Raw genomic sequence first — 24,994 nt, 5'->3', positions numbered from 1 at the left:
GAGAAGCAGTGTTTAGAAGAAGATAAGGAGTTTATTTTGTCTACGTTTTCTTTCTCTTCTAATAATGATTGTCTTTATTTTGCTGGTTCATACTTGATGTTAAAGACTCTGAATGTGCTGATGTGACGCTGAAACACTGAGGTCGGTCCAACAGTCTGAATCTGAACCGGACTCATGGCAGCACATCGTTTCTGTTAGTTGTGATTCGCTCCTCCGGCCATTGGGGGTGCTGTTTGTTAAACTACACTAACCTGTCTGTCAAGCGCTTTCCACAGGTGCGCACAAATTAATTTGTTTTGTCTGTATTTTTTCAACCCACGTGTTTCGTGTTTTAGTTTGATAGTGTGTCGCTTCCTGTTCGTTCTTTCCTCTCAGTTGGTTGAGTTTATCTTTAATCAGTTGACTTTATTTCCGGCCTGTGCATTGATTCAGCTGTTTTAGGTTCTTCCCTCTTTGCAGTTTGTCTTTTTTCACAGATTCGAGAACTTTATGTTTAAAGAAACATCTCCTGTGTTTCACACAGGTTCGTACAGTGTATAGTTTTGTAATCTTCTGTTCTTCAGATTGAGTCATTACATATATTTTGTCTAAACTCTTCAGCGCCTCTCTTCTTTTGGCTCCGTGGTCATAATCATCATCACAGACCTAAGGCTTTGCATTGCATGTGGCTCAAACGGTGATCAAACCCAACCGCCGTCGTTATAGTGCCGACCCGGGTCCGGCCCAGCGGGCGGCTGTGGTTCTGGAAGGTAACAGTGCCCCCCTGCTGCCGCCGCCTCCTCCTCATCCCACGTGAAGCGCGCTCTTTGTCGAGCGGACGTGCTGCGCTCGACGAGCTGCGCGGAACCGCTTAATTGGACTAAACGGGGTGAAGTGAGGATTGGAGTCTCTTCCGAGCCGAACCCGGCTGAGTCCAGGCTGGAGGCGGGATCAGCGGGACATTACGGCTGTTTGAGCGCCATGGAGGCTCCGTGCGTCGCGGCGATGCTGGTCCTGCTGTTGTGTTGCTGGTCCGGTCCGGGACGAGCTGAGAGGGTGAGTCGACCCACAAACAGAACCTAAGTTTAATGAGCGGATAATCTGGGTGACTGAGTCCACGTTTTCATTCAATTCCTAGTTCAGTTCTGGAACAACGTCTTTAATTTCTGACAGTTCCCTCCTCCGAACATTTTAGACTCAGAAACTGGACTGGACACTACTGGTTCCGGTTTATCCAATATGTTCCAAAAATTCCAAAAACAAGTTAAATCGTCCTGTTCGCTCATCCAACACATCCACTGCGCGCCTGCAGAACTGACCTATGTTACTTATGGACCTGACTCACCAGAACCATAGAATGCAAACGTTTAATGATAAAAAATTTAAAATGGAAACTTGATTATTAGCAAAACGTGACGCAAAAAGTGGCAGGTGTGTGAAAGTGATTTCTTGGATTCACCGGTGATCCCTCTGATGTGTTGTCATGGTAACAGACGGACTGAAACCAGTGTTCTTTGAGACCACGCGTCCGGTCCAGTGCTGGAGCTGATGCTCTGTGTTGGTTCCGCTTTCTTGTTTTGCTCACCTGTGTCTGGACCATGAGTCTGAGTTAAAGAAAACCTGTTCTGAATAACTGGATTCGCAGGAGTGTGACTGAGAAGTCTGTTAGTATTGGTACTTTAGCAAATGTTTAATTCAGTCTGAATGTTTGAGCATCTTAGCACATTTTTCTTCACTGAAGTGAACTCTACTTTATGCTGTAAAATCCACTGACTCCAGTGCTGCAGACAAACCAAGTGTCTGTTGTCTTAGTTGGTCTGTTTTCTGTTTCAGCCTTTTGTCCTGATCTGATGTTATTACTGACACTCACACACACACACACACAGCAGTGCAACACAAACAGAGCTCAGATCAGATTAAAGCAACCGTGTGAAGGCACTTCAGTGATTCACCCAATGAGTGGTGGGAGCAGTGTTCTGATGTGGACTGAAGGAAAGTTCTAGAACCACGGCCCGACTCAGTCCTAGATAAAGAGAGGATGATTTTATGCTTCATCCTCTTCTCCTTTTGGTGCCGTGACAGTTTGTTCTGACCAGGTCCACCAGTACCAGCGGACCTGGAGTCTGGCTGACTCACTCCTCAAATGAGCACCAGAAGCTTTGTCTCAGAGCATTACCCATGATGCCGTGCTGCAGGACGTGTCGGGGCGCCCGCTGTCGCTGAAGCGTTCTGAGACGTGAACGAAGATAATCAGACCCTCATCAGCGAGTGTCTGCTGTCTGCGGCCTGTGTTTATCGCACAGCGCTGTTACACCTGCAGGATACATGGAGATGTTTGGGTTCCAGCCTCCAGAAAAAATGTCTGTCAGATTACGACTTCATGAAGGAGCACGTTTGTTACACATGCACGGGTCCGAGTCCGGTCCTGAGCCGAGGGCTGGGTTACACGGCTGTTGCTTTCAAACGACTCACAGTTTGTCTCGTGTATTGGTTAAAGCCTGAATAGGGAGAGACCTCACTGACCTCACTCACCTGTGTGACACCTTTTTACCATTTCGTGTCTTTCAAATGCTTTGTAACTAATTTCGATGTTCCTTGTACTTTATCTTTGCAGGTTTGTCACTGCAGCGGGAAATCATTATGCCACTGCGATGGGGTCAAAGGTCAACAGGTGAGAAGTTCTTTATCACAACACCTATTTAGGTATAACTAGAAATATAAGCAGGTACAGTAACTTCACTTATTGTTCAAAAAAACTGGTTCAATGCATTTATCAGAACAGAAGCTATAAATAAAAATTGTAGCTTGGGTCAGTGGTCATGGTGTGCCTGCTGCCCTCTGGTGGTAAACGTCTGGTGCTGCAGGCATCAGGAAACATCAGGAGCCAAAACTGCGGAAGAGCTGATCACTCTGAAAACTCAAAACTCTAGGTAAAGATGTAAAGACAGAGTTTCAGCCACGAGTTTATTCAGACTATACTTTTTAATAATTTTCATGACTCGTGTAAAAAATTATCATGTCTCACATCAGTTCAGCTGCAACAAACTCGGCAGCCTTTGTCTCTCCACTACATCTGATGGGAATGAGACCACCCAGGTGTGATTGCTGGGTTCTTAGGAAAACAAAGGCTGGTTCCTCTCTGCTGACCATGAAACATCCATCTGTTTCCACGAGAACCCACTCAGAGAATCACTGATGCACCTGAGTTTATTGGCATGTTCTGCCTCTGTGTGGATCTGATCCATGACCCCCCCCCTCCTGAGTTCTGCCTGTGTTTTTATGTTCCACAGGGAGAATCTGGCTTCCCCGGATTCAAAGGACTTCCTGGAGGGGTTGGTTACCCTGGAAACGAGGGTCAGCCTGGCCTACCTGGAGAGAAGGTAAGAGCTGATGCTTATTAGCACACTGTAGAGTTCTTCAGAGGAGTGGTAGTTGCGTTAATGAATGCTAAATAAAGATTTGGTGTGTTTGTTCTCAGGGGGAACAGGGAGCATCAGGAAGTCTGGGACTGAAAGGCTCTCGGGTCTGTGAGCATCACCCTGACGTGGTGTCTGGTGCCTAAAAATTAATAGAAGATAAGAACTAAACATCAGTCTGTTTTTTTCTCTATATTCATCAGGGTCTTCCAGGAAAATCAGGATTCCCAGGGCCCCCAGGACTGCCAGTAGTGTTTGATTTTCATTGTGATTTACTGAACGTTTTATTCACACGTCTCATTAACTGAACTGTTGTTGTGTTCTTTCTCAGGGACTACCTGGACGCGAAGGACCAATTGGCCGTCCAGGATTCCCAGGATGCAATGGGACTAAGGTAGAGATGATTATGCTTTGACTCTTGCCTTGCCTGATCACATCAATATCACATGTAATATAAAAAGTACACTATGTGATGAAAAGCTTTAATGGAGAACAGAATAGAGCCCAGCATCGAGCTCTGAGGTACACCACAAATAATTTAAAGTATAATGGAACAATACTGGTACTGTACTCATCCATGGATTGATTTCTTAAGGGCAACACTGGTAATGTGGGATTCCCAGGAATTCAAGGTCCTGATGGATTACGAGTAAGTTCTGCTTCCTGTACCAGTGAACTCTTCTTTTACAGAAAGCTACAGTAAGCTGAACTGACTAATGCTGAGAAGCTGAAGATAATTGTGTCTGCGTTTCAGGGTCAAACAGGCCAGCGTGGTTTAAAGGTAAGAGAGCAAAGCTGAACATGACTGGAGCTTCCCTGCTCACAAGCAGTTCTGCAACTTTCAACCTTCTCTCGTATGTGACACTGTTTTCAAACTGATTGACTGACTGTGGAGAAAGGATCGTTTCCAAACCACAATCACTTTTAACTGTTCCAAGCTCCTCATTTCTGTTTGTTCAGACTGAATATTGACTCTGTTTTTAGGGAGACACTGTGACTTTTCCAGTCACCCACGAGATTAAAGGAACTACAGGACCACAAGGACAAGCTGGAGAAAAGGTCGGTCACTGCCAGGGATTTTATTTTTTACAAAACAAATAATTGCCATTGCCAGTTTCCTGGACCTGATGTCAACATGAGAGCTTACACAATAAGCCCAGTAGGCTGTCATAGTACCAGAGAAGTGTCCTTTGAGTCTTTTTCATTGTCTGTTTGTCTTTTAGGGACTAAATGGCATATCCGGGGATCCAGGACCACCGGGACCACCAGGACCTCCTGGACTTCCTGTAAACCTTACTAATCTTATTTTACCTTACTAATCTCTAATTTAGACATCTGTAACAAAAGAGATTAGAAAGGGTTTATTTTTGTTCTGTTTGTACAGGGGAGTCTAGGTTTCCCTGGAGTATCAGGAGAGAAGGTCGGTGTGCTGAGAGGTCGAACTGACCTGCAGCTCTTTTTCTCTGAGCTTCTAGTTTTTTCCCTAAACGTTATAAATGCTATTTTTTTACCTTGAACAATCACAAGCACAACTGGTCAAATCAAGATGAAAGTAACTTTTAAATACAATTAAAAATTGTTCCAAACTTTTCAATAGACAAGGCCTATTCTGGTTTTGCTCAAGCATAATTTAGTCCATACTGTGTTTGTGTTTCAGGGTCAAGAGGGTCCCAGTCCAGTGATCCCAGGTCCTCAAGGACAGAAGGTAACACGTTTCTTCATACAGCATGAGTCAATTATAGAGGTGGATACTGTTGGTATCTGAACTTTCATAAGAAAACGATTAAGGTACTTAATATAACAAAATAAAGATAACAGAATATCACTTAACAATATGCAGATTAAATCACTCTTCCATCAGCTGCGATGTTTTGGTCACTTACAGTATGATTAAACAAGAATAACTCTCATGTTCCTGCACACAACAGTTCCACAAACAGAGCCAGGAGGTGGCGATCTAATTAATAACTAGCAAGTGGTGATGGCAGGAACCAGCACTTGGTCACTTGACAGGTGGAAACTTCCTACAGTCACTATCAGCTTTGTTTTATTGCCAGGGAGATCGTGGACCCCCAGGAATTCCTGGACAGAAAGGCATCAAACTTTATGCTGAGGGACCTAAAGAACTAAAGGTCTGCCTGCCTGTCTCCCTGCCTGTTTGTCTTTCTGCCTGTCTGCCTGCATGTCTGTCTGTATAATATGTTTCTATTGTTGTATTTCAGGGAGAACCAGGTGAAGCTGGAGAGAAAGGCTGTCGTGGACGTCCTGTGAGTTAAATTCTTTAAGTCTTTAAGCTTTGGTTTGGTTCATTTCTTGAAGTTTCAGACTGTGTATTTATTTTCTCCTCCAGGGTCTACCGGGGAGACCGGGGGATAAAGGAGAGAAGGGCAATCAAGGTGACCCTGGCTCAATAGTAAGAGACACCGAGAAACCAGTAATTAATGTGTCATCCTCATCAGAGCACTACGCTGCAGGAATGCTGGTTTGACATGTTGCTGTTTGTGCTGCAGGGGAAACCGGGAAAGGACGGACTTGTTGGAGAACTAGGACGACAGGTAACAGATTATTTGGGAGCAGATGTTACTTTCCTGTTCCTATGAAGTTGTTTGGACAAACGTTCACCATTTGGCATTGATGAATTCTGTCTCATGTCAGGTAGATGGTCATAAAGAGCTTGGGTTGCTATCTAGATTTGACTTTTGGTTTGTAGCTATAGTTTAAATACAAACCAGACAGTTGGTCTGAGCAGAACAGTCCTGCTTCATGTAAAGATCGAACCTGGGGATGGGCCATAGAACCTAACTGTGTGTGTCTGCAGGGAGACCCAGGGGATCAAGGGTACCTTGGCCCTCCAGGTCTTGAGGGGACCAAGGTGAGAGTCATATAAAGTACTTCTGCAGTATAATATTAAGGTATCAGGTCTCATGTAGTACAAACATCCAAAAAACAGCAATGAAACATAGTGTTTGGGATTTTAGGGGGAGAGAGGAGATCCTGGTCCTACAGGTCCTCCAGGAGATGTGAGTCCGGACCTTTGTTTTATGTAAAATAAAAAAGATGAGCTGCACATTTATCCACATGTAAAACAACAGTTTCTTTCAAATGTTTTTATCAGACAGTCTGGAAGCACAGATTTTTACTGGGTCCACCCGGTGAGCCCGGGCCCAATGGACCTCCGGGAATACCTGGAGTGAAAGGTATCACAGCTTTCAACATGTACAGTCTGAGTTAAAGTTTGGTGATACACACTCATGACATGTTTACTGTATGTGGACAATAAAACTATGAAGCTCTGTGCTCACTGATGTCATGCAGGTTGGGAGGGTCCATTTACAAAGAACCAGCCATTATTCTCCACTTACACTGTGTTTTGAATAACTTTCACAGTTTTGATGTTTTTTAAGGTAAAGGTGATCAATTAAAGATTGAAGTGGAGCATGGGATTAAGCGTATTGTTTGGATCATGTCATGATCCTGCGTCACGTACCAGCCTCCTGTTCTAATCCCTGTCGAACTGGACCGTGTTGTTGATAAAGCAGCTTTGGTCGTCATCGTAATGTACGAAACCTAGAGTCTTTGTTCTTAGATACTGTAGATGTGGGAGCAGGCTACCGACCCACAGCTGCAGCCATTCAGCAGTCTGTCAGGAACTGGAGCAGTCTTTATAGTCTTTCTTTCCTGTCAGCACGGCCCTCAAACTGAAATTGTTTATTCCAGAGCCACATGAATGTAACTCATTTACATTGGTACATTTCTTCTCCTATTTCAGGAATCATTGGTTTTCCAGGACTACAGGGCAAACCAGGTACCTTCCACTCTCACTGTTGCAGATCAGAAAACAATCAGTAATTAATAGTGCAAAAAGTGCAAGCATAAAATTGTATTTTATTGTATGAAGTGGGTTTTTTTTTTAATTTAAAGTGGAATGCGAGGTCTTTTTAAAATGGTACGTTTTTTAGCTAAAATGACAAATCTGACTCGCAAATCTCTTGAGCTGCAGTAAATGGTCCTACCTGATGCACCACGTCGTTTATCAGCTTTTTATTTTGAATCAAATTGAACAGATGTTAGAAAGCCACAGATTCCTCCTTTAGCCAAAACCCTCTGGAAAAACAAGGCAGTTGTCCCTTCACGTAGTCTCTGTGACGATATGCGACCGGCTACAGTAATATTACCTACAAAAAGATACTGTACAATTAATTATTAAATTAGTATTAGAGGTGCAGCTAGCCACTTGCAAGCTACTGTAAAACAATAAAGGTTGCCCAAAACTGATGATCTGTAACACACATATGTTCCCCATCAGCCATAGAATCTGCAACATCACGCAAGAAAAACTGGCAAAGGTGAAATTGATTGCAGCACAGTCAGTCTAGTCCTGTTTTCGCGGCACAGTGTAAAGACTGTCTCCTGCACACAGCTCCTCTCAGCTATCAGCTTCACAACACGGCTGAAACTATGACTTTCAGTCATACTAAACATACTAAACTAAATGTTCTGCACTCTGACTGCTCGCTGCTGTCCCCTCCACCCTTATCCAGCTCCCTGCGGTTGCCTTTTGGCTCTAGCAACCTCATCTTCCTCTATGTAATACGTCTTCTCTGGTTCATGCAAAAAAAACACAAATAGACTGTGCTAATACACGGTAGAACTCACTTTCTTCTAAATAATCTGCTAAAGGGCCTTTAGCCATTGAATATTAGTGCTGTAGAATAGCAGAGAGAGCAGTAGCACCTCGGCAGGCTGGCTTCTCCTCCCTCTCAGCCGGGCTGCTGCTAAGGCGGCTAAACCAGGAAACACTAGTAATTTGTGAGCCCAAGGAAAGTCGGCAGGGCAATTGAGATGACGTTTTTACATCATCTTTAGCTGCCCTGGCGATATTTTCTCTGAGTGTCGCTTCATTCTTAAATACTACTTGACTTGTTTTTGGTCAACCCCCATTAAAAATTGGTGAAGTTTTCCTTAAAGTCTCTTCTCTTCTCCCAAGGTGTGGCTGCTCCAGGCCCACAAGGTCCTCAGGGGCCCCCTGGTTCAATGGGACCCAAAGGAGAACCCGGGGAAGCAGCTCCTCTTGTTACTGGTCCCCCAGGTGAGACTGGAGTCCCAGGAGATCGTGGAGCTGAAGGAGAACAAGGAGACCCAGGAATACCAGGTACCAAAAAGGAAGAGAAACATACACACAGTCACTGCAATTCGGCTCTGTGCTTCACCACAGTGGGTTCTATAAATCATGTAGGAACTGCTTCCTGTTCTTGGTCTGGCTGACCTGTCTTTGATCTGTCAACCACCACTTGTGTTTTCTGAAGTTCTGAATGTGTAGAAGAGCTTCATGGAGGCGCTGAGCTTCATACAAAATAGTAACACAATTGCTAGCCTAGCTTTAACAAAGTCTCAATCACTGCTCATTTACAGCAATTCTGTTGTTGTTTTGTCAGATTTGATAGAAGTAGGCATTGGTGTTCGTGGAGTTAAAGGTCTAAAAGGCCTGATGGGGTTTCCTGGGACCAGAGGTCCAGCTGGAGAGGAGGGTAAGATAAACCTTACAACCACTTTACTTAGTACAAATTATCACATTAGTTGTAATGAACCATACACAGCACTACACTTTAGGGAATGTTCATCAGATTTGTGAGGGTTAAGTTTTATATCTGTGCATATACACAAATATGCATGTGCAATATGTACTGTATAACCGATCACTGATTGGTGTTTGTCAGGTGAAAAGGGGGATGTGTGTGTGGTCTGTCCTGTTGTTTCCAGCTCTCCAGGACCTCCAGGTATACAAGGAGAGCAAGGTGAACAAGGAAAGACGGGTAAGAACAGGAATCCTGGTGTGTAATGATTTATTACTGAGTCACCTTTTCAAATTAAATTAAGTATTGATGTGTATTTTCCAGTGAGACTGACTGGAAAGATAACAGGCCAGTAAAGCTCACCCTTTTCTCTTTGACTTCATTCTGTCGGTAGGTGTAGACAGCTTACCAGGGCCTAAAGGTGACAAAGGCGAAAAAGGTGCAACTGGGCCACTTGGTTCACAGGTCAGTTAACCTCATGGTTCAGATACACCTGCTAAAAAAATCACCGCCGGAGCAGGAGAGAAATATCTTGAACATAGAAAACTACTGATACAAAACAAAAATACTGCTAAGGCAGGAGCTAAATGTAGGCACGAGAAACACAAAACCAAAATGATTATCAAAAGCCAGAGGTTGGGGAGTAGGCACGTAGTACAAGGATACATGGGGATCATGGAAGACACACCAGCAATGTAGACACACAAGAGGAGGGTTTAAATACAATACATACTGTAACGAGGGTAAATAGCAAACACCTGACATGGGGAAGAAACCAGATACAAACACAAGAACCACCCTCTGGTCAGAGGAGGGCAGAATTGTTACAGACAGAACTTAAAACCACACAGAACATGAATATAACCAAAACCCCCTGAACAAACACTAGCCCTGGTACAGTACTTACTGTACTTGTGTTCACATATCATCCTAGAGGTAACATGAATTAACCCTTGACATACACTAGACATGATCACAGAAGCTAAGGGGGGTAACTCCAAGCTCGGATCAGGAGGGCAGAAGACCTGTTAGAGTGAACGCAGTGAGGTACTCAAGAAACTGGTTTTAGTGATGAGCTGAACAGCAGCGAATGCGGTGTTCAGTAACAGTATGATCAAGCTGACATCTAAACATCTGCTCAATATATTAATTGTCACTGTTTCTGTCTTTAGGGCCTCTTTGGTATCCCAGGTCTTCCAGGGCCCCAAGGGTCTATTGGTGACCCTGGAATCATGCAAAGGGTGGGCCAGAAAGGTCAAGAAGGGATCCAGGGGGAACCAGGTCCACTAGGCATCAATGGGATAGATGGACCTCAAGGAAGTTTAGGATTGAAAGGGGTTAAGGGACAAAAAGGAAATCCTGTCAGTATCGAAATATTTGTATGAGTCCAGAGCAGATCTGGCAGAGCTGCAAATACATATGTTTGTCATGCTCTGCTCAACAGGGGCCCCAAGGGCAGAAGGGAGACATGGGACTCATTGGGAAAACTGGTTCTAGAGGACAATTAGGACAGCAAGGACAGCGAGGATTTTCTGGAATTGGGGTTCCAGGTCCTCCAGGCCCCCAAGGCAATGTTGGAGTCCTGGGACATCCAGGAGAACCTGGAAAGCCAGGTGAGTTTGAGCAGATAGGATCTGGACAGTTTGGAGCTCAAAACCGGAATTAACAAACAGTTATTCCTTGCTATTTAGGTGAAAAGGGTTTACCAGGCAAAATCAAAACTTCTCTAGGAGATCGAGGGCAGAAGGGAGAAAAAGGTTTATCTGGAAATCCTGGACCTGAAGGTGAGACAGACCCAGCAGGCACACAACCGACCTTCGACGTTAAATAATGTCAGTTGTTGTTGGTGTGACGTTGCATTAGCATTTAAGGTTGTTTTAAAAAAAAAGGGGTGAAAAGGGGTTGTTTCAACCTTTTAATGCTAATGGTTGCAAAAAGATTAACAAATACTAATAAATTAACGTTGAAATAAAGTTAGTTGTTTTTGTGGCGCTTATGTAACATTGAAAACATCACGTTAATGCTGTGTGATGTCGACAACAAGACGCTGAAATTACCTTACCCTATCAACATTGATACGCCTTTCCAAATCAAGACCAAATCAGTGTCTTTCCTGGTTTCAGGTGTGACAGGACCTCCAGGTGAGCCAGGGTCGGTTGGTCCAAAGGGACAAAAAGGAGACAAAGGACTTTCTGTTCAGGGGCCTCCGGGATTTTCAGGGATCAAAGGTCAGTTAATTGAAGACAACTCATAACTGAACTATTTAGTTGAACAATTAATTCAAACTTTTCTATTATTCAAGTAATTATGCAAGTCTCAGCAGCTCTTTCCCTTTGTGTTCTTTTCTCCGCGTTTTGTGTTTCCTTCAACCAATTTGTGTTTTCTGTTTTTATATAAATTGATGTGGAGTGGTGCGACAATGGACCCCAACTTCATTAATCTTCCACTTTGTTTTATTATCTTTTGCCAACGTTTTGAACCGACCTCGGGGGTTGTTTTAAAGAAGCGGCTCCATTGTTTACACTCGGGACCAGCTGTTAGCTCTTAGCCGAGCCGAGTTTCTCCACGATGGAAAGCCAGAGATTCCAGGGGAGATACAGAGGATGCTGCAGAGCTGGAGTTAAGCGCTGGGAGAGAAAACGGTGGTACAAGCCATATGTACCATCCATTACAATGGGAAACGTCCGCTCCCTCTCCAACAAGCTGGACGAGCTAACAGTGCTTATGCGTCTGCAGCGCTTGTACTGGGGAAGCAGCCTGCTGTGTTTCACCAAGATAGACCGGACTCTGTTCTCTTTTGATGGACTCACGCTGATGCAGGCGTACCAGAGCATGGCACAGGGCGGCAAGACGAAAGGTGGGGGTGTAACCCGGACCACGTCACGGTTAGAGAACAGCACAGTAGCAGGGACACTGAGCTGGTGGCAGTCAGCGTTCAGCCGCACTACCTTCCACCGGGGTTCTCCCAGGTTCCCTGCATCACCGCTTACATCCCTCCGTCGGCCGACGCCGCTGTCGCGTGTGAGTGACACACCTGCAGACAGAGCACCCAAACGCCCTGATTCTCATCTCTGGGGACTTTAACATGACAATAAAACTCTGGATCTTCTACATGCTAACGCATATACCTCGGCCCCGCTGCCCCTTTTAGGACACTCTGATCACAACTTGGTTCGTCTCCCTCCTGCCTACACTCCAGTGTTGAAACAGCAGACACCACAGGTAAAAACAGTGAAGATTTGGGCAGAGGAGGCAACAGAGCAACTAAAGGACTGTTTTAACGCTACAGACTGGGACGTTCTCTGCAGTCTACATGGGGAGGACATTGACAGCATCACACACTGCATCACGGACTACAATAATTTCTGTGTGGAAAACACCATGCCAACAAAGACAATGCAGTGTTTTTCCAACAATAAGGGAGGGTCCTCAGGGAGTGTGCAGACCAGCTCAGTGAGGAGGACCCTCCATATTCAACCTGAGCCTCAGAGTGGAGAGAGTACCAGTACTCTGGAGGAGTTCCTGTCCGGTTCCTGTTCCAAAAGTACCCCGTCCTAAGGAGCCGAACCACTTCAGACCCATTGCCTTAACCTCCCACCTGATGAAGGCCATGAAGTGGATCGTCCTCAGTCTCCACTGGACCCGCCGCAATTTGCATATTGACCAGGCATCGGGGTGGATGATGGCATCATCTACCTGCAGCATCGGCATGTCTCACCTGGAGTCCCCTGGGAGCACTGTGAGAGTCATGTTTTTTGATTTCTCCAGTGCTTTGAACAACATCCAGCCATCACTGCTGAGGAGGAAGCTGGAGGTTACAGGCATGGACCAACACGTGGCTGCTTGGACCATCAACTACCACAGTCACGCAGCCTTACAAACTGTGGCCTGTCTGTGTGTCTGATGTGGTAATCTGCAGCACGGGGGCTCCTCAGGGGACGGTGCTCTCCCCTTTGCTGTTCACCCTGTACATATCAGACTTTACTGTAAGTACAACTCCCACCACTGTCACCTATAGAAGTTCTCAGACAACAGTGCCATTGTTGGATGTGTATCGGGGGAGGAGTAAAGGGGGGTCCTGAGCTGGTGTGAGAACAACCACCTGATGCTAAACACCAGCAAAACAAAAGAGCTCGTTCTGGACTTCACGAGGTCCCCTCCACCACACGCACTTGTGAAGATTCAGGACTCAGACATTGAGTTTGTGGACACATTTAAATACCTGGGCGTTGACCTCAACAAAAAAATGGACTGGTCCAACAGCACAGACTCTGTATAGGAAAGTGGCCTCCAGCTGCTGAGGAGACGGAGGTCTGTGGTGTGAGCAGACAGCTGCTAAGGACCTTCTATGACTCTGTGGCCTCAGTGGTCCTGTATGGAGCTGTGTGCTGGGGGGGGGCAGTACAGGCTTTACTATTGTTGTCTACCTTACCTGATTTTTTTACTAAAGATTTTACTTGATCGACTTGATTAGGGTGTTATTTTTTCTTCTATAGTTGGTACTACCACGGTCTGTTCACGATCTGTCTCCTTGCTGCTGTAGACAAAATAATTTCCCCATTGTGAGATGAATAAAGTTTAACTTATCTTATTTTCTAAACTACATTTAGGGCTAAAAGGTCTTTCAGGAGCTCCAGGTTTACCTAGTTTTGGTGCCAAGGGACGGGCCGGGCCATCAGGCCCTCCAGGGATCCCAGGACCAAAGGTAACATGATTTTAAGTTATCAGCATAAACAGTGTGTGTTTAGAACAGTTTGCTTTTTATATGAACCTATGTCAAGAAACAAAAGAATTGTTGCATAAAAAAATAGTTATTTTCTAAAACAGCTTAGCCGGGAGGGTACAACTGTTCCATTGTCTTCTAGTGAGCTTGTTTGTGATCAAGGACACCAATCATTAATTCCTCTGCATCTCAACCTGTCCCTTTGCAGAAGGAGCTGTATGGTGTTAAAAGCATTTGACAAGTAAAGTACCATTATTCTTACAGTGCCTTTGTCCAGATGAAATGTCCAAATGGCAAGATATAGATCGTTCTATGAGCTTAGCTGGTAGACAGACTTCAGGATGGAATGTCATGCTGAGGTCAAAGCTACAGGTCCTCTACAATGTCAGACTCTCCAACTAGAACCATGAGGTCCAAATACCGCTGATCGCACGGTGTTGTTTTGGCCATAAATAGGCCGTTAGCACACTGTTAGCCATTAGCATGCCATTGTCTTTTGTCAAACAACAACAAGCTGGCTCCTGTGACCTGTGACCCCTTTGAAGTCATACAGGCTTCCGCAAAAGAGGTGGGGCGATTAACTTCACTTGTGAGAGACTCCTAAAACAGTGTTTACAACCAGGGGGCTGGAAAAACACAGATGGGCAATGTGTGGGGGCTTTTTGCCATGAAAACTTACATCAAGTTTTCAAGGTCCAAGGTCATTATTTATGTGCAGGAGCCTTTAACTCTGAAACCATGAATGCCAATTACTAAATCTCCAGGGCATCATCACACTGTTTCCTGTTTTTCTAGTTGTATTATCAGGAATCACATCTAGAAACTTTTTTTCTGTACTGCTGGTTTCTGTGGTGACAGGGGGAAAAGGGTATCGGTTTCCCAGGTCAGCAAGGTCAATTTGGGCCTCAGGGAGAAGAAGGCTCTGTGGGCCTTCAAGGGCTCCCTGGACCTCAAGGAACAAATGGAGCTGCAGGACCTCCAGGACAGGATGGCCCACCAGGATTCAAAGGTAGGTTCTCGTCCCAGAATATATTCAGAAATCAGTTATAAGGAATTCATTAGTTGTTGTTTTTTTTTCTCCAACACAATATTTGTACCAAGATGGGAAAACTAAAACTAACTGAGCTAACTGAACAACAACGGTTTTAAATCAATAAAGTAAATAGAAATGTCTCTTAGGTCGTAGTGGGTTTGATGGTTTATTGGGTCCTGTTGGTCCTGCTGGACTCTGTTTACCTGGAGCTCCTGGACCTATAGGAGAGCAAGGACCGAGGGGTGTTATTGGATTTACAGGTACTAACTTTTGATACGTAGAGTTCTCTACGTGTTAAACTTTGATATAGTGAAATGAGTCAGAACCACATTTATAAAATATGCCTGTCAATTAATTGATATATATCTTGTAGGGACACGGGGAAAAAAAGGGGGAGATGGGTGACCTTGGGCTGCAAGGTGTGGGTGTTTTGGGGCCTCAAGGACCAAGAGGAGAACCAGGACCTGAGGGCCCAACCGGGCCAATAGGAGAAGTTGGACAGAAGGGCCTGGCAGGGTCTAATGGGAAACCAGGAATCCCAGGTTAGAAAACATTACCATTTTTTTTATTTAAACCAGCTGATAAACTTGAGATGTCCCTGATTCGAAGTGGTTCTAATATATGTTTGTTGTTTTTTTTTCTATTAAACCTGATTCTTTTGTCCTTGCATCTATAATAATATTAATTGTGTGTTTTAGGTGGCAGAGGTGAAGTGGGTCCACCGGGACCTTTGGGATATCTAGGAGCTAAAGGGAAACCTGGAGAACCAGGACAATCAGGGCCAAAAGGTTTCTTATCAATCAGTAAATTAGTTTCTCTATTGTTCAGTTAATGAGTCAGCCCCATCTGAATGTAGGTATCTCTGTCTCTAAGGTGAGACAGGTGTTGATGGTGTCAGGGGTTTTCAAGGGCCTCCTGGGCCTCAGGGCGACAGAGGAGAACCTGGTGAAAAAGGAATCCAGACAGTTTTGGAGATCCATGGAGATCCAGGAGATCCAGGAGACCCTGGTACGCTAATCAGGTCTATTCTATTCTCTTTTAATCTAGTGTATTGAAGAGTTTTTCCCTGGGAAGTGGAGACCAGCAAACCTTAGTTTGTCCCAATCTTCCAATGGTTTTGTTGCATATTTGCAGTTTGTGAACATTCACACTGTAACGACCATTCAACCCTTTAAAACACCTACAGTTTATCAGTTTGTGTTTGTTGTGTGTTTCTTTCAGGGCCCATAGGTGTCACTGGTCACAAAGGAGAGAAAGGTCGTCCAGGACCCAGTGGCCCTAATGGCATCAATGGTGTACCTGGGAATCCTGGGCCAATAGGTAACACAACTAATTAGAAAAAAATTCTTACCTTTTATACAATGACTCCACAAAAAACTTAACTTATTGCAATCTGTTTTTTCAGGACTTCCTGGAGACCCTGGCAAAGATGCCACTGACGGTTGTCCTGGTCCCTCTGGTCTCCCAGGTTACCCAGGAAAGATGGGGAAACCAGGTAACAATGTCTAACTTATCAACCTCCCAAACACAAGTGTATGAATACCAAGCTTATCTTTATCCTAAGGATTAATCTGGGTTCCTAACGCTTTTCAGTGAGAGCCAAACACTAAAAACACAAACCTGTATGGTCTGAACACTATGCAAAGAAAACAAAAAGAGAATGAGTTTTACTGTATGAACAGTCTGGGACCTTTCTGGGACACATATAGACCTGAAAATGTCCAGAAAGCATTTACTCCCCACAATTACCTGAAGACCTTCTATGACTCTGTGGTGGCATCAGCCGTCCTGTACGTGTGTTCTGCTGGAGCAGCAGCATCACAGTGAGGGACAGGAAGAGACTGGACAGGGTCATCAAGAAGTCCAGCTCTATCCTGGGCTGCACTCTGGACACGGTGCAGGAGGTGGTGAGAGAAGGGTCCTGGCTAAACTCACATCCATCCTGGACCAGGATTCTGATCCACTGGAGGACTCACTGTCTGCTCTGGAACAGCTTCAGTAGCAAAGATATTGTAGATCTTTCCTACCTGCTTCTATCAGACTCTACAGTCAGAACTGTTAACTACCTCCCGGTCCATAAACTCACCCACTGCATTAATATTTATGTAGAAAATTTCCCATGTGCAATATTTGTGCAAAAACTGTTCAACATTTATATACTTATATGCTATAACCCCTCCCATTACTCCATACTCACTCTACCCACCTGGATATTATTGTAATGTGTTAATTCTTGCTGCTGTAATTTATTTTCTTCTCTGTATCGTGCTGTTGTGTGATGCAATTTCTCCACCGTTGGACAGTTAAAGGTTTTCCTATTCTTATTCTTATTTTAGGTTGTCTAGGTGAGAAGGGTGATGTAGGGCCCAATGGAGCACCTGGTTTACCTGGATTTCCTGGAGTGGGAGGTATAAAAGGTGTTAAAGGCGAGCCAAGTCCACCTGGACCAGGACCTAAAGGATGGCCAGGAATGAAGGTATCATACACATAGATAACCAACAAAATGTTGTTTTTTATATACTAAGTTTTCTGTTACTGATCATCTGAGAAGTTCCTGAACCTAGGCTTAACCCAGTTTTGATCCAGATCTAACAAGGTTACAGAAAGATGAAGCAATGTTGTGAAGTTTAAAATAAAGCATTGAATCTTGATGTCACACATCTTTGTTTCTGTGTTACACATTTCACAGTTTTATGTGTTTTCATTGTATCAACACTGAATAATCGTATGCTCTGAACTGTCTAAGGGGGCTTCTGGGTCTACAGGATCCCCTGGCATAAAAGGGCAGCCTGGAGAACTTGGAAACTTTGGTCCTCCAGGAGCCTGTGGCCCCTGTGGCCTTAAAGCCCCCCCCGGACCTCCGGGATGCAGAGGTGTGTAGTACTTCTAGTTCATACAGGAGCCTGTGATCTATTTTATGAGTGTTCTCGAACCAGTTCTGTATAGGTTGTGTAGCATCCAGTCAAAAATTTAAGCTTTACTGATGGTCTGATATCCTTTTATTCTTTCGTCTTCAAACTGAAGAACTGAATTGACATTAAATTAAGATGCATCGAATACAAGAAATTAACATAATTTCTGACGTAATTGAACACAAACAGCTGTACATTGTTCATAACTGCCACCACTGACCTTGTTACCATTTTTTACTGAAGTTAAACCAAATATGTGATCTGCTTCTTGCTTTCATATCTTCTCTTCCTGCGTACTTTTTGTGGCACAGTCACTGACCCTCCAAAGCTCAGTAATTTCAATATTCAAATCAATTTCCTGTGGCAGCAACATAAAACAACCTGCTACACTCCCATCAAATCATGTGTGTTTTGCTCCATAACACTTAAAGTAAAACTCAAATGAATTCAGATTCTAAATGAACCTTGGCAGATCACAAAGTGCCATAACATACTGTACTGTCTGCTCTAGTGTACTGTTTACCCTTCCTTATTCAATGCAGACTCTAATAACAAAACCAACTTATGAACTGGTCGTTCAACCACAGACACTTTGCCCATCAGTGCACCCTCTTTCTTCACATTTCTGTTTTCTAAAACTATTCTAACTCTTACCTTAACTCCACCCTAACCTGCCACAGTCTCTGTGACTCGTCTGAGTCTCTACTCCTTTCTTGGTAAGGCTTCATCTGTGTCCATTACTATGTCACCAACTTCACTGTTTTCTTTGGGCGTGTTCCATCTCTTTGTGAGAGGCTCTAGAGCAAAACAAGTCCTTTGTGCTCCTTTCTAATTTCCTTTGTTATGAATGCCCCAAAACAGCCCACGCCACAGCAAGTGAATGGTGCATAGGGCTTCATTTGCACCATTAAAAAGCTCCATGGTTTCCTTTATTATGGGCTGTGCCGGGCCTGTGAACCAGTTGGATGACAGTAAGGTCATAGAGAGGTGGGATTTCATCCATAATCCCCAATAGATGTTTCCAGCTCTTGGCTGTTTCACAGGTGGGTATATAGTCATGGTTTGCAGGTATGGAATCCTTTGTGTAAGCAGGAGGAAGGTAGACGTATGTTGCTCTCACTATGTACTACAGCATGCTCTCCAATCATGGTCGTCAGTTTTAATTCTACTGGACAAGTGTCTACTTTAGGTTGAGGCCTTCCATTCTACAAAGTAGATCGGCTCAGCTGTAAACAGTCCTGACTCTGGCATAGGAAGTCTGTTCATTGAGATTGAATCCTGAATAGCCTGTGCTAACTGAGTGACATTAGGAGGTGTACAGTAGATAGTATTGCATTGTCAGACGTGGTAATGCAGGAGTTTCTGGTACAGGATTTGGGCTCACCTGTTCATTCTTGTCTGGCTGACCTTCAAACATTTATGCTAATACTCTACTGTTGGCTTCTAATCTTTCTCTAGCTGCCTTCACATTCCTTCTAGCCTGAACGTTTCATAATGTCGTCCTTTCCTTTTCTAGACTCTCTGCCAGAGTTCATATAGGCTGATTAGCTTCTTTTCCTTATTTCTCATTTGTTCTCTTTGATAGGCAGCCATCTTTTTTTGTTGGGACTCTAGCGTGTTCTGTGCGACGAGGTGTGTCATTATAGAGAGTTTCTTCTGTGGCTTTGTTCCGCTTCTGCAGATGAGCGTTACGCATCCTCCATTTGCACTTTAATGTCCTTTAGCCTTAGTTGCTTGAGGTTTCAGACCGAATTCTGTTGCCTGCTGCTCGCTGTAGCTGCGCAAGCTTTACACATGGTATCCAGCATGAACGACTTTCTTCGCAGCGCAGCACAAGGTGCAAGCTCTTACTGTAGCATCTAGTTTAAACTGAAGCTTTACTGATGGTCTGATATTCTTTTATTCTTCCGTCTTCAAACCAATGTAATAACTGAATTGATGAACATCATATACAAGGAATTAACATAATTAACGATGCAATTGAACACAAACCGCAAACCAAGATACAATCAACGTAATCTGCTTCTTGCTTCTGTATCTTCTCTCCCCATCTACTGCTAATATTCTGTTTACCGCCGTGTCCACCTACAGCTTTCATGTGCACCTCCTTATTGTGGTGCCTTCACAGACCCTCGAAAACAATACTTTTTTGTGGCACATTCACTAACCCTCCAAAACTCAGTCATTTCAATATTCAAAACAATTTCCTGTGACAGCACAATAATACAACATTCCCAAATGCTACAGGTTGTTAGGTTTTGTCTTGTCAAAAAGGTGAAGAACAGAACCAGAAAAGAATTAGAAGTTCAATTACATCGTTCTTAATAAAACTGTAACCTCTGCATTTCTGTTCTTAGGTTCTCCTGGATTTGCAGGTGAAAAGGGTCATGATGGTCCTAAAGGAAAAGGTGGCCTTCCAGGACCTCCTGGACTCGCAGGTACATTGACCAGTTCCACCCTGTTGCTAATTCCACTAAGAGTCTGTGTTCGTCTGCTTCTTCTGCAGCAGTTCTTCTGATTTGCAGACTTTTATAAAATGTAGTTATGTTGCATAGGTAACAAGGGGGCTCCTGGAGATCCTGGTCCACCTGGTCCCAGAGGAAACCAGGGACAAGATGGGATACCTGGACCTCCTGGGGAGAAAGGAGAAATGGGAGGTGGGAGACTGGATGAACCAGAGCTAGCAGTGCTGGTGTTGTGTTTCTTTTCATTATGACTGATCAAGTTTTGCTTTGCTTCTTAAGCTCCTGGATTTGGACTCCAAGGCCCAGAGGGTACAAAAGGTTCACCTGGTGAGGCCATTCGGGCGTGACGATCACTTTTAAATAAAACTGTAGGCTAATTAAAAACTCTTCATCTACACCCTTATTCACAGGGGTTGCTGGGGAAAAGGGTCTACCTGGTTCTTGTGGTCCTCCTGGCCCTAGTGGTCCTGTAGGAGAGCAAGGTTGTCCTGGTCCGTCTGGGCCTCCTGGTCCTCCTGGCTGTCCTGGCATAGAAGGCAACTGCATTGAAGGAGAGAAAGGAGAAATCGGAGTCCCTGGAGAACGAGGGTTGAAAGGTGAACCTGTGAATTAACTTACAGAAGCTTGATTTACCACACTCTGAATTCTCATCATTCATTCAGTGCTGGTCAGTTTGTACTGGCAGATCTGGCCGTTAGATATTCTGCTTAATGAAAAATCTCTCTCTCTGTCTGGAGGCCCCCCAGGTTGTCTTGGTTCTCCTGGTCCTCCAGGTCTAGGTTATAAAGGAGACAAAGGATATAAAGGCTCTACAGGAAACCCAGGACCACGTGGTCCACGAGGCAACGCGGGCCCGCAGGGCAGGCCGGTCAGTACTGCCCATAGTTACGATTCAGTAAATGATGAACAGTGAGATCTACTGCTGAATTAATTCCTGTCTGTGTTTCCTGTCAGGGTCCACACGGCCCACCGGGTCAATCTGGAGAGAAAGGCTCGTCTGGAGAAATTGGGATCCCAGGACCTGTAGGTAAGAAATCCAGTCAGATAACCACACACCTAACCATCCAATGTGTAAATCCAGATTTTATTGCTGCCATGTTAGAACATGGAGCACTGCAAGCTTCACATTTTGTATATTACCGTGGATGCTGGACTCATGGTGTGTGTTTCAGGTTTGAGGGGAGAAAATGGACCATCTGGTAGCACTGGCCCAAAAGGACCTTTAGGTCCACCTGGGTTAAAAGGTAATCATAACATCACACAGTGGACAGAGCAGACAGTAGTACTAATAGTAATGCTAAGCATGTACTGTTACTCAGTACCCAGTACTACCTTGTACAGAGCCCTCAGCTGTCAGATGCTCTGTAGGTAGTCCTAAATACTGCCCTCTACAGGACAGAGAGGGAACGATGCATCCATCAGTGTGATTACTGAGCTAGGAGATAAAGCCCCTGATGGAGATCCAGGACCCCCAGGACCAACTGGACACCCGGGGCCTCGTGGGAGACCTGGAGATCCAGGTGAGTGTGAAACAATATTTGTCAAACGCTAAGGTTTATACACAGTTACTTATTAATACAATATGGATGGACAGAAACTCATGTTTCAGGTCCAAACTAAATAAACGTGTGTTTAAATCAGTGCTGTGTTGTGGCTTTAGGTTGTAAGGGCAGCAAGGGAGTGAATGGTAAAACGGGATCAATGGGTTCTTCTGGACCCAAAGGGGATCTGGGAGATCATGGGCCGCCTGGGCAGAAAGGTACATAATCTTCAACTGCAGCTCTGGAAATAAACTGTAGGTTCAATCATAACATCTAAATGTTACTTTGGTAAAAGACCTGACTTTGAAGATTTAAATGATGTTCATTTGTGTTTTCGTCTTAAACCTCAGTTTGTTAAGAACCAGGTTCCTAATGGAAGCTCTTATTAGGGCCACGCTTACTACAAACCCTTTCTTTTCCAATTGCTCGAATTGAGTCTTGCATAGTTTTGGTCACCTATTGTTTTTTTGAGTGGGGCAGAGACACAGTGTTGATCTTCATTATGACTGCTCGCCGCTGACTACCATCTGCAGAGCTCCTTGGATTTGTGATTGACTGGTTCTTTGTTATGATCCTGGACATTGACATTTCAAAGTGGCAGGATGTTAAGGTGTGGAGATCACTGTCGTCCAGGGGTTAACACTGACTCTGCTCTGCCAGGTTGCGCAGGTTCACGCGGCTCAGTTGGTGGTAAAGGTCTAAGAGGTCCTAAAGGTCCATATGGGAATCTAGCAGAACACGACAGCTTCCTGTTCACCAAACACAGCCAGAACAGCTCTGCTCCAGATTGTCCTGCAGGATCTGCTGAGATATACGATGGCTTCTCACTCTTGTTCATCAACGGAAACAACCGAGCTCATGGACAAGACCTGGGTAATATGACCTCAGTGTTTAGAAGTAACTCAGTACATTTACTTGAGGGCTTTGTACTTGGTTTTCTTCATTCCTCACCTCCTGTATAAAGGGTACATTTAAATGTGTCTTGCTCAGATAGCTCAGATAAGGTAACTTACCCATTTGTTCATGAGGGCCACTGAAGAGCTAACAATAGTGTGTCATTCAGACATTAGCAACCTATAGTGTCAACTGTACAATGACATCACATTTGGCAAATCCATGCCAGAGACGATAAACCAAGTCCCACTCTCTCTCTCCAGGTACATTGGGCAGCTGCCTGCCTCGCTTCAGCACGATGCCCTTCCTGTTCTGTAACACGCAGGGTACCTGCCGCTATGCCTCCCGTAACGACTACTCCTATTGGCTGTCCACTGATGAACTTCTGCCTCACAGCGACGAGTTGATCAAAGCAGAGTTCCTGGAGAATTATATCAGCCGGTAACCGTTAATGCCACTGGCTGCTCAGCCATGTTGTATGATCAGGCCTCACCAGGTCTGACAATACAACCTGCATACTAACACACAGCACTTACATTGTTGTAGCTGTACTGTGTGTGAGGCCAGAGCCAACGTTATCGCCATCCATAGTCAGACCAGCTCCATTCCTGCCTGCCCCCCCGACTGGTACCCGCTCTGGGCTGGATTCTCCTTTGTGATGGTGAGCTGATGTTTGACTGTGAAGGACGGGATGTGTGCGCATGAGCCAGACGTGGATGTGGATCGGCCTTGAGTTTGCACCTTGACCTTTGACCCTTTCTGTTGTTGATCCACAGGAAACAGGAGTGGGATCAGAAGGTTCGGGTCAACCTCTGGCCTCTCCTGGATCCTGTCTGGAGAACTTCAGGAAGATTCCCTTCATCGAATGCCACGGTAGAGGAACCTGCACACTATACAGACTCGTATAGTTACTGGTTGGCGGCTCTCAACCCCAGTGACATGTTCAGGTAGAGGTCACCTGTTCTAGTTGTTTCTCCTGCACAGTTGGCCGCTTTTAAAGCTGTTCAGCTGTGCCATGCCTTTAGCACGTTCATCGCTGTGATGCTTTAAACATTCTTTAAAACAATGTTTGATGAGATAACACAAGTGTGTTCAGGTGCTACATGTGCATCATGAAGCACATCATGTAGAAACCACATGTTCCACATTTAATCAAAATTCAGCTTGCTCGGTTAAAATGCGTGACTACTTCTTTTAGGGTGAATGCCAAAAGTTCAACTTGAATATTTATCAATTCCTTTTTAGTGAGACGCTTCATAAATATTCTGCTGACTCTAGCCCCGCTCAGCCCCAGCAGGGGGCGGTGGAGAATAAAACTGTGTCTCTGTCATCCCCAGCAAACCGAAGCCTCAGACTGACACTCCAGAGTTTCCAGGGAGCCTGATCAGCCGCTGTCAAGTCTGCATGAAGAGAGTGTGAACACCGATTGTACTACTGTAAATACTACCGCTGCTAACACTACTAATACCACTACTACTGATGCTCCTGTGTGCTCACGCCAGCAGTGAGAGGGTGTATGGACTGATGCTTTAATCTGATCTGAACATGTTCTTAAAGTCACTGACTGTATAAACCAGAACCAGTTGGTCAGGTGTGACCAGGTGTTGGTTGTTTTCTGAAGATGCGTGTTCATCTTCAGGTCCAGCAGCAGCACCGACCTGCAGTGTGAAGTCCAGATCTATCCGTGCCACTGTGTGAGCATCTCCTCTTGTGGCTCCTCTCAGACCAGGATGAACTAAAAAGAAACAGCAGGTTCTGACCGGTTAAAACATGGGTCCAGAAAATGAGGATTGTTTTCCCAGAAACCCTGATTTCTGATTGGCTCGATTAAGCCTTTTCAGGTGTTGTCCGGACTGACAACCTGTTGTAGTTATTGTATTGATACTACAGGTACTACTAATATCTGTGCTACTGCTGATTGTTACTAACAAAAATGTACCCATGGAGAAGATATGAAGAGTAAAAGTACTGCCCTCCAGGACAATATGGAAAATACTCCGCAGTACTTTAACACAATACGAAGCTACAGTATTACTACACTACTAGTGTATGTACTAGTGGTCCTTCTTTTGCAGTAATAAGAGCAATATCGCTTGTAGTACTACTATTAATGGTACTGACAGTGTTCTGAACATAAATGAGCATCTTGTAAAATTAGTCTATTAGTACATCAACAAAGTAAAGTACAGCCAATTACAGTACACCTCACTCCCTGAGTAGACATTACTATTACTATGTTACTGCAAAACAATACTCTTATATGGTGATGCAATCATATGTCTTTATCTAATGAAGTGCTGTCACTGCAGTACTGCTTCCACCACTTTGACTGGAGCTGCAGGACATCCCTCTGCAGAACTGAGGACTCTGTTCAGTTCATCTAACAGCCGCCTGGTGGCGCTCTAAGGAAAACAGCAGATTTTAAATGAGGACATTAAACTTGATGTTCAGTAAAGAA

The 24,994-nt window shown here is 44.5% G+C and overlaps 1 protein-coding gene across 1 annotated transcript; it reads left to right on the top strand.

Moving 5' to 3' along the window:
* The first annotated feature begins 265 nt into the window (after positions 1-265).
* Positions 266-24,994, top strand: col4a3 (collagen, type IV, alpha 3). The gene is given in 55 exon segments (XM_055513797.1): positions 266-523; positions 601-1,035; positions 2,594-2,650; positions 3,270-3,359; positions 3,458-3,502; positions 3,599-3,643; positions 3,727-3,789; positions 3,991-4,044; positions 4,150-4,176; positions 4,380-4,454; positions 4,619-4,681; positions 4,780-4,815; positions 5,053-5,100; positions 5,453-5,527; positions 5,618-5,662; positions 5,746-5,808; positions 5,906-5,950; positions 6,214-6,267; positions 6,374-6,415; positions 6,511-6,592; positions 7,165-7,200; positions 8,383-8,547; positions 8,831-8,923; positions 9,113-9,208; positions 9,363-9,433; positions 10,141-10,329; positions 10,413-10,581; positions 10,660-10,752; positions 11,092-11,196; positions 13,579-13,673; positions 14,550-14,700; positions 14,871-14,984; positions 15,098-15,128; positions 15,130-15,266; positions 15,423-15,512; positions 15,598-15,732; positions 15,946-16,044; positions 16,130-16,219; positions 17,061-17,200; positions 17,471-17,597; positions 19,994-20,074; positions 20,192-20,293; positions 20,381-20,428; positions 20,512-20,697; positions 20,839-20,969; positions 21,056-21,128; positions 21,274-21,345; positions 21,496-21,621; positions 21,762-21,860; positions 22,303-22,515; positions 22,800-22,977; positions 23,083-23,197; positions 23,313-23,431; positions 23,433-23,483; positions 23,874-24,994. Coding segments are annotated over 54 exon segments (4,986 nt in total). The 5' UTR covers positions 266-523; positions 601-960; the 3' UTR covers positions 23,956-24,994.

The sequence above is a fragment of the Betta splendens genome, chromosome 13, assembly GCF_900634795.4.
Source record: "Betta splendens chromosome 13, fBetSpl5.4, whole genome shotgun sequence".
NCBI lineage: Eukaryota > Metazoa > Chordata > Actinopteri > Anabantiformes > Osphronemidae > Betta > Betta splendens.
The sequence above is the reverse complement of the archived record's forward strand: the minus strand, read 5'-3'. Positions and strand labels throughout refer to the sequence as shown.